Source organism: Engystomops pustulosus, chromosome 9 (assembly GCF_040894005.1).
Source record: "Engystomops pustulosus chromosome 9, aEngPut4.maternal, whole genome shotgun sequence".
NCBI classification, from domain to species: Eukaryota; Metazoa; Chordata; class Amphibia; order Anura; family Leptodactylidae; genus Engystomops; species Engystomops pustulosus.
In genome coordinates this window covers 25,686,064-25,696,219 of record NC_092419.1, presented here as the reverse complement: position 1 = coordinate 25,696,219, position 10,156 = coordinate 25,686,064, and the positions used below count along the sequence as shown (strand labels likewise).

General features: G+C 45.2%; 1 protein-coding gene across 1 annotated transcript in view; it reads left to right on the top strand.

Annotated features, from left to right (window-relative positions):
• The window catches only part of LOC140077926 (class I histocompatibility antigen, F10 alpha chain-like), a 55,838-nt gene extending 46,793 nt beyond the window's left edge, over positions 1-9,045 (top strand). Inside the window, exons 3-8 of the mRNA XM_072125551.1 lie at positions 1,498-1,776; positions 4,179-4,454; positions 6,700-6,798; positions 7,282-7,311; positions 8,085-8,133; positions 8,212-9,045. Coding sequence (XP_071981652.1) covers positions 1,498-1,776; positions 4,179-4,454; positions 6,700-6,798; positions 7,282-7,311; positions 8,085-8,131 — 731 coding nt within the window. The 3' untranslated portion in view covers positions 8,132-8,133; positions 8,212-9,045. The remainder of the gene's footprint in view (positions 1-1,497; positions 1,777-4,178; positions 4,455-6,699; positions 6,799-7,281; positions 7,312-8,084; positions 8,134-8,211) is intronic.
• Positions 9,046-10,156: the final 1,111 nt, after the last annotated feature.

The following is a 10,156-nucleotide window of genomic DNA, read 5'->3' as shown; positions in this document are numbered from 1 at the left end:
CACTGTATACACACTGATATATATATACACACTACACTGTATACACACTAATATATATATATACACACTACACTGTATACACACTAATATATATATATATATATATATACACTACACTGTATACACACTGATATATATACACATTACACTGTATACACACTAATATATACACACTCTACACTGTATGCACACAGATATATATACACACTCTACACTGTATACACACTGATATATATACACACTACACTGTATACACACTGATATATATATATATATATATATATACACACACTACACTGTATACACACTGATATATATATACACACTACACTGTATACACACTGATATATATATACACACTACACTGTATACACACTGATATATATATACACACTACACTGTATACACACTGATATATATATACACACTACACTGTATACACACTGATATATATATATACACACTACACTGTATACACACTAATATATATACACACTACACTGTATACACACTAATATATATCTACACACTACACTGTATACACACTAATATATATATACACACTACACTGTATACACACTAATATATATATACACACTACACTGTATACACACTGATATATATATACACACTACACTGTATACACACTAATATATATATACACACTACACTGTATACACACTAATATATATATATATATACACACTACACTGTATACACACTAATATATATATATACACACTACACTGTATACACACTTGCCTTAGTAAATGTTTGATTTGTCGCATGTCCGATTATTTAGCGCCTAAATTTGTCCCTCATTTTTACCCTACAAAGTAAATCTCATTTGTGACTAATAATGGAACGAGATTGAAAAAATGTGACAGGACGTTCAGGGCTTCATCTCTGCACATAAAGTCTCCGCTTGTACAAGGTCCGGAGCACATTGTGATGTAACTGCAGGGACTGAAAGTTACAGAGATGGGAAAAAAAATAAAAAAAATTCTTGCTTAAAAGAGTCTTTGCCTTTTTTAATATAATGTACAGGAAATGGAGACTGATAATATTATGGAGAAATGTTACACTTTAAAACTGCGCTGAAGGATTTTCCATGTTGAAGGGAAGACCTTTGTTTTCAGTAATGAAAAGTGACGTTTTTTTCAAGTGCAGTCGCTCAGAGTAGATGCATTTTTGCGACTTTTTAGGCGCAAATTAGGGATAGATGCCGTGCAAACATCTGTATAGTGGCCGCTCACTATGTCCGATAAGGTGCAGGGACTCAGAACGACCGGACTTTTGCTTGCACCCAAAAAAGGCGCAAATTACAGACGAATTTACAAACTGTGCCTAAAAATTGTGCAAAGAAACGGTGCTATAGGTGATATATATGTCAGTGTCCAACACCTGCAGCACACACTGTGTATATGACACGTGTCACACATGACCTGTACATACATGATGTATGTGCTGCCTGTAACATGTTCTGTGCTCCTGCAGGTTTCCATATCCTCCAGGGGATGTACGGCTGTGAGCTGGGAGATGACGGGAGCGTCACCGGGTACCAGCAGTACGGATATGATGGGGGAGAGTTCATGTCCCTGGACACTAAGACCTGGACGTATATCCCCACCATGTCCCAGGCTCAGATCACCGCACAGAGATGGAACAGCCCAGAGGAACAGGTGGGGGAGAGATACAAGATTTATCTGGAGAATGAATGTATAGACTGGCTGAGGGAACATGTGGAGAACGGGAGAGAAGATCTGGAGAGGAGAGGTGAGAGGTCACTGCCCGCACCCTGCTAATGTATATATGTATATATATAGGGGTCTCCCAAATGTTATACACAGTACAGGGGGGTCTCCCGAGGGTTATACACAGTGCAGGGGTTTTCCCCAAGTATTATATACAGTACAGGGGGGTCTCCTGAGTGTTATACACAATACAGGGGGGTCTCCCGAGTTTTATACACAGTACAGGGGGGTCTCCTGTGTGTTATACACAGTACAGGGGGATCTCCCGAGTGTTATACACAGTACAGGGGGATCTCCCGAGTGTTATACACAGTACAGGGGGATCTCCCGAGTGTTATACACAGTACAGGGGGATCTCCCGAGTGTTATACACAGTACAGGGGGATCTCCCGAGTGTTATACACAGTACAGGGGGATCTCCCGAGTGTTATATACAGTACAGGGGTGTCTCCTGAGTGTTATACACAGTACAGGGGGATCTCCCGAGTGTTATACACAGTACAGGGCGGTGTCTCCTGAGTGTTATACACAGTACAGGGGGGTCTCCCGAGTGTTATACACAGTACAGGGGGGTCTCCCGAGTGTTATACACAGTACAGGGGGGTCTCCCGAGTGTTATACACAGTACAGGGGGGTCTCCTGTGTGTTATACACAGTACAGGGGGATCTCCCGAGTGTTATACACAGTACAGGGGGATCTCCCGAGTGTTATACACAGTACAGGGGGATCTCCCGAGTGTTATACACAGTACAGGGGGATCTCCCGAGTGTTATACACAGTACAGGGGGATCTCCCGAGTGTTATACACAGTACAGGGGGATCTCCCGAGTGTTATATACAGTACAGGGGTGTCTCCTGAGTGTTATACACAGTACAGGGGGATCTCCCGAGTGTTATACACAGTACAGGGCGGTGTCTCCTGAGTGTTATACACAGTACAGGGGGGTCTCCCGAGTGTTATACACAGTACAGGGGGGTCTCCCGAGTGTTATACACAGTACAGGGGGGTCTCCCGAGTGTTATACACAGTACAGGGGGGTCTCCCGAGTGTTATACACAGTACAGGGGGGTCTCCCGAGTGTTATACACAGTACAGGGGGGGCTCCCGAGTGTTATACACAGTACAGGGGGGGTCTCCCGAGTGTTATACAAAGTACAGGGGGGTCTCCCGAGTGTTATACACAGTACAGGGGGGTCTCCCGAGTGTTATACACAGTACAGGGGGGTCTCCCGAGTGTTATACACAGTACAGGGGGGGTCTCCCGAGTGTTGTACAGAGTACAGGGGGGGTCTCCCGAGTGTTATACAGAGTACACGGGGGGTCTCCCGAGTGTTATACAGAGTACAGGCGGGTCTCTTGAGTGTTATACAGAGTACAGGGGGGGTCTTCCGAGTGTTATACAGAGTACAGGGGGGGTCTCCCGAGTGTTATACAGAGTACAGGGGGGGTCTCCCGAGTGTTATACAGAGTACAGGGGGGGGTCTCCCGAGTGTTATACAGAGTACAGGGGGGGTCTCCCGAGTGTTATACAGAGTACAGGGGGGGTCTCCCGAGTGTTATACAGAGTACAGGGGGGGTCTCCCGAGTGTTATACAGAGTACAGGGGGGGTCTCCCGAGTGTTATACAGAGTACAGGGGGGGTCTCCCGAGTGTTATACAGAGTACAGAGGGGGTCTCCCGAGTGTTATACAGAGTACAGGGGGGGTCTCCCGAGTGTTATACAGAGTACAGGGGGGGTCTCCCGAGTGTTATACAGAGTACAGGGGGGTCTCCCGAGTGTTATACAGAGTACAGGGGGGTCTCCCAAGTGTTATACAGAGTACAGGGGGGTCTCCCGAGTGTTATACAGAGTACAGGGGGGGTCTCCCGAGTGTTATACAGAGTACAGGGGGGGTCTTCCGAGTGTTATGCAGAGTACAGGGGGGGTCTCCCGAGTGTTATACAGAGTACAGGGGGGGTCTCCCGAGTGTTATACAGAGTACAGGGGGGGTCTCCCGAGTGTTATACAGAGTACAGGGGGGGGTCTCCCGAGTGTTATACACAGTACAGGGAGGTCTCCTGACCGTTATACACAGTACAGGGGGGTCTCCTGACCGTTATACACAGTACAGGGGGGTCTCCTGAGTGTTATACACAGTACAGGGGGGTCTCATTAGTGTTATACATAGTACATTGCGGGGTCTCCCGAGTGTTATACACAGTACAGCGGGGTCTCCTGAGTGTTATATACAGTACAGCGGGGTCTCCTGAGTGTTATACACAGTACAGCGGGGTCTCCTGAGTGTTATACACAGTACAGGGGGATCTCCCGAGTGTTATACACAGTACAGGGGGTTCTCCTTAGTGTTATACACAGTACAGGGGGGTCGCCCAGGTGTTATACACAGTACAGGGGTCAATAATAAATATTTTCCCCTCTCAGTTCAGCCAAAGGTGAAGGTATCCGGTCAGGAGAGCGATGATGGGATCCTGACGCTTCACTGCCTGGCGCACGGATTTCACCCTCGAGCTGTGGATGTGAAGTGGGTGAAGAACATGGTGGACGACGTTCCCACATATGAGACCACACACGTCCTCCCCAATCCTGACGGCACCTATCAGATCAGGGTCAGCGTGGACGTCCGCCCCAAAGAGGGCGACACTTACTCGTGTTATGTGGATCACAGCAGCCTGACAGAACCGCTGCACATTGTGTGGGGTGAGTTGTATCCGCACTGCAGGGATGACAGGAGGAGGAAGACTATGGAGGAGGTCAGGACTGGGGATCAGTAATGTGATGGTCTATGGACTCCTCTCCTGCAGCTGTAAATCTTATCCTGACAGCAGCATAAGGACCTCATCATAAGGTCCAGGAGATGAGCCCCGGGTTGTATCAGGATCAGCAGCTGTAATACAGGCACCGGATATAAGAGATCATTCACAAGATGCAGATTCATTATAGATTTTATCTGTTACAAGACATAGAGGACAATCCACTGTCCTGATATCTGCAGCCGGAGAATCCATTGGGGGTCATTTACTAAGGGCCCGATTCGCGTTTTCCCGACGTGTTACCCGAATATTTCCGATTTGCGCCGATTGTACCTGAATTGCCCACGCACGCGATTGAATTGTTGCGCATCGGCGCCGGCATGCGCGCGACGGAAATCGGGGGCGTGGCCGAACTTAAACCCGACGTATTCAGAAAAAAACGCTTGGGAAGCGCTTACCTTCACGTGGTCCAGCTCGGTGTATTCCGGTGCGTTCAGATGCTTTTCAGCGCAGCAGCGCCACCTGGTGGACGGCGGAGGAACTACCTTCATAAATCCAGTCCGGGCCCGAATCCTGTGCAGAGAACGCGCCGCTGGATCGCGAATGGGCCGGGTAAGTAAATCTGCCCCATTGTGTATGAATGAGGTTTGTTCCAGGATTTGATGCAGAATCAGCAAGAAAAATCTGCAACATGTGAACAGATTCTAAAGGGAGAATGAATGAGGAGATGCACAGTGTAAACCTCTGTCCTGCACACGTATGTGATAGTATCGCATTATACATACGAGGGCGGTTCTATAAGTAACCGTGTTAGACATGAAGACACCATTTTTTTCAAAAAGAATTTTTTTTATTTTTCAACATAGTCCCCTTTTAGAAAGATAAACACTCGAACTCTCCAAAATACTCCTCTGTCTCGGCAATGACTTCCTTGTTTGAGGTAAAAAAAAATTTCCGCGAGCCATTTCTTCATGTTAGGGAACAAGAAAAAGTCGCAGGGAGACAGAATACGGGGGTGGGGCAGTAATTCATAACGAAATTCATGCAGTTTGGCGGCGACAACTCCGGATGAATGTGCTGGTGCGTTACAGCACCTTCTTTTTCACCACATGCGGCCGCGTCTCCTTCCATTCTTTTTGTGGAAGTGGTCCAATACCTCCCTGTAATATTGTCCAGTGGTCGTTATTCCTATTTCTAAACAATCCATGAGGATGACGCCGTTCACATCCCAAAAAATCGTCGCCATGACCTTTCCGGACGATGGGACCGTCTTCACCTTCTTTGGAGCAGATACATCGGGAGAAATCCATTGTTTTGATTGTTGCTTAGTTTCTGGGGTGTAATGATGAATCCAGGTTTCATCAAATGGCGACAACTCAACGCAAAAACTCCTTTGGATCTCGCTTAAATTGCTCCAAACACTGCTTCAAAGTTAACAGCCGCATCCGCTTGTTGTCCACCGTGAGCATTCACGGCACCCATCGGGCCTACAATTTTTTCATCGCCAACTTATCATGAAAAATATTAATTGCTGTTCCAGTCGACAACCCTACGGCCTCTGCTACTTCGTGCACATTCGTTCATCGAATCATGTCATGGACTTTTTTAATGATTTCCTCGTTAACCACATCCTGGTCGCTCCTCATCAAAAACGGATGTTCGCCCACGTTTAAATTTGTTGAGCCAATATCTAACTGTGATCATAGATGACGAAGTGTCCCCATAAACAGCATCCAACTTTGCTTTTATCTCATCACATTTTTTCCCATCCAAAAACAAAAAGCGAATTACAGAACAATACTGCTCATTTTCCATCTTACCGAAAATCACGAAACACGTCTTACTCAAATGGCTGCCAAATCCAAACTAACCAATCAATCAGTCTGCCATTTGTTTTGCCGTCGTTTAATAGATGGCAGCACAGGATGATAACACCAACTTCCCTCAGGACGCCCTCTATCGTCAAACACGGGTACTTATTGAACTGCCCTCGTATGTCATTAGCACAGCTGAGGTAGAATATAATGTGATTCCTGATACGTGAAGTGCAGTCTATACCATGAGTAAGGCCTTGTGATCGTCTTACAATAGAGGAAGGTTTTATCGTCCACCTCCGGGATGTGCTGATACCTTCCTATAGGAATCTCTCCGTATAATCTGCAGCTCATATTCAACTTTATCTTCTCTTACAGAACCGAACAAGCCGAGAGTCTGGGTCGTCCCTGTGGCCATCGCTGTGGTGGTCGCTCTCCTTGGTGCTGGAGCCGTTGCTGGATTTCTCTGGTGTAGAAGTAAGTGTCAGTGATGTCGCTTCTTCTCTTACACACTGAGACGAGTCTCCAAAATTGTGTGTCCTGATCATCAGTGACTAATACTGATGAGCGCTATAGGGGCAGACATGACACCACCAGGACAGACCAGGACAAAGTTTGTAAATTTTAATATATTTTTTTCTGATCGGAAAATTGTGATCTTTTCCCCAACATAACAACAAGTTTTCTGGACATTTCCATGAAAAGCCATAAAAATCGGTTAATTTCTATAGGAGAAGGAGGATCGGCCTCTACCACATACATATATCCCTGACCATTGTGATGTCATCAGTACAGTGATATCCCCTGTCCCCAGGTTCCACCGAAATCCCCGGGATGTGTCAGCATTTATCTCATGTGTGTGACCTATCATGATACAGATGTTTATCAGGTCTATTGGACAGTGTGACATTTGTAGGATGTGATTGTTCTTCCTAATTCCATCTCTTCTTCTTGTTTCAGAGAAAAAAGACGGCTACAAGGCGACCGGCAGTGAGTATTCAGTACATGAGGGTCATTCATGCTTCGACATGTTGCACTATTCTTGGTATCATCTCTTTTCTCCAGTTGCTTTACTTCTCTTGTGCTGTTTCTTACCTACATAATGGGGGCACATTTGTTATACGCTGGCAGTAATTGAAACAAGCGTTTGATGTTGCACCCCACCCCCTGTTGGTACCAGCGATGTGCCAGTGAACCGGTGTAGACTATGGGTGATAATAATAAATAATAATTCCTTTATATATATAGTGCACACAGATTACGCAGCACTGTACAGAGCTTGTCACATCAGTCCCTGTCCCCATGGTGCTCGCAATCTAATCAACCTACCAGTATGTTTTGGAGTGTGGGAGGAAACTGGAGGACCCGGAGGAAACCCACGAAAACAGAGAGAACATACAAACTCTTTGCAGATGTTGACCATGGGACTTGAACCCACGTCCCAGCGCTGCAAGGCTGTAATGCTAACCACTAGGACACAGGAATGCACTCGCTACCGCCATCGTCGCCCCTCTTCTCACCCCTCCATTGCCCATGCCCCATGAATTGCACCTATTTCAGGGCTTATACAGGATATTTCAGACGCACAAGCCATGATAAATGTCACCCCATGTGTTATCGGTGGTACAGGATGAAATATAAATTGAGAACCGAGAACTGAAAAAAATCAAGAAAATTAGAAAAAAGCAAAGAATCAACTTTATATTAACATTTCACTGTCATATTTTTGGCAAAAAGTAGAAAATAATCTCCTACTTTCACAGATTCAGAGCCAACACCGGACTTGTCCAATAACCCGGCCCGAGCCTGATGGTGAGTGGTGAAGTGTGTAATGGGATCTCCAGGGGGGAGATAGAAGAGGATAAAGCTGTGATTTTATTTATATTATAGGAAACAAAAATATAAAGAAACAAAAAAAATCTGCTTTGTGTTTCTGGATATTGGATCCATCCCCCAAAATGTTTCTTTTACCTAAGAAGTCGTATCCTCTGTGTATAATCACTGGGTCGTGATGAAGGCTGAAGATCCCTGGACTCTTCCTTGCATTACTTTTTGGAGAACTGAACTTATTATAAGTTATTCTCTGATCAGATCCGCGTCATGTTATTCCACATATGTTATTACTTTCCCTTCTCTGAGATGAGGTTGCGCTCCTTTATCCCTCTCCTGCTTCATTCCCCTCTGATCTCTTACTGAGGGATTCACTCACAATCTAGCAATGGACTTCTCCAGTTTTTATTACTTATTAAAGGGATAAATCCATATAGATACCACGGATGGGCTGCGGAGAATATTCTGAGCGCAGGGGGTGTGTCCTGTGAGCCGTATCGGCTGTGACCGTCTATGGAGCGCAGGATGAAAATGATTCCTGTGCTGCATTGACTTCTATGGGATTTCCGGTTATGACTCGCAGGACGGACCAAGGCCAGAAGTCAGAATAACAGGGCAGATTATGGGGGATTTGTGGTCCCCTGTTCTGCCACAAGTGTGGGGGTCCTGTGGATAGAAGATCAATGTTCTTTAAGGGAAAACCCTTTTTATATGGAGATCTCCCAGTCTGTGGTTTGGGCTGTTTTCAATTGTTATCTTTACCCTTTGTGTCGATAACTGCACCTTTCTTTTTTTTTTTTTTTGCTTGATTGCTTGTATTAAATGATTAATAAGAAATATCTTTTATATGAAATAAGTTTCATAATAAGAGAAATAAATATATTACAGCCCATGTCTATGGTTCTGCTTCACAGTCAAAGATTGCACTGTACTTGTGTTATGTCTGGCTGCTGGGAGAGACATCAGGAGACGGTGACGCTTGGACCATCAACAATCACCAGATGGAGACATTTCTGTAGAGCCTCCATGTCACTGCTCAGATTTCACTTGGTAGGGATCTGGGCCCCATGGATCGTGTCCAGAAGCTGTGACATGAGAATAGGGGATACGGATTCTTATAGATTTATATCTGGGGCTCAAACCCCTAATCATTGTAAGGTGACTTTCAAATTAAATGAGTCTGTGTCCAGCGCTGGAATTGACTAACTTGAATGAAAAGACAAGACCTGTCCTTGCAGGAAGTTAGCAACAAGACTGATAAGTTTATTGAGGGACGGACATTTATAGAAAACCATAAGGCACTTTACATAAGGCGTGTAATTAGGAAAGCAGCAACTATAATTGGGTGTTCTCACCCAGGAAATGTAACACTATTGGATATAAGCACACAAAGGAGTCTAATACTATTGGCTACATGCAAATACTGAAACTTCACATAAACCAAATGTCCAGATGTCCACCTGGATACCTTCCACTAGGTGGTGCTAGTGAGCACTAAGTCTTTGTGGACTTTTCTAAGGAATGAGACCCACACCCAAACTTCAGTAATCACTACACAAAGTTATATGAAATGAATGCTGAGTCTTTAAAATGTCCGACAGTACGTAAGATGGCGTCTGAGTCCAGTGTAATATCTTTAACATTTCCCCCCTTTTGAGCTTTGCATGGCCTGTAACTGTTGTCCAGAGTGACCTCCTCAAACTCCAGGTACCCACAGGTAGGCTAAGCCCTTACCTGCTGGACTTGTTAACTCTTTACCAGATCCCCTGGAGGCCAGTCACTCGGGGGTTACAGGCCTGCACACTTAAATCACATAATTGTGTTTCCATAGTTTATGGGTTTATTAACAAGCTGGTTCTTCAACAAGACGGTATCCTCCACACCGGCACTTCTCCTGTCATGGTTCTTACCACCTGGACGGCCATCTGGGACATGGTGGACTTGATGAGGAGGACCACACAACACGTAATAAGTGACGAGAGCAAAATCACAATCCCCAATATCA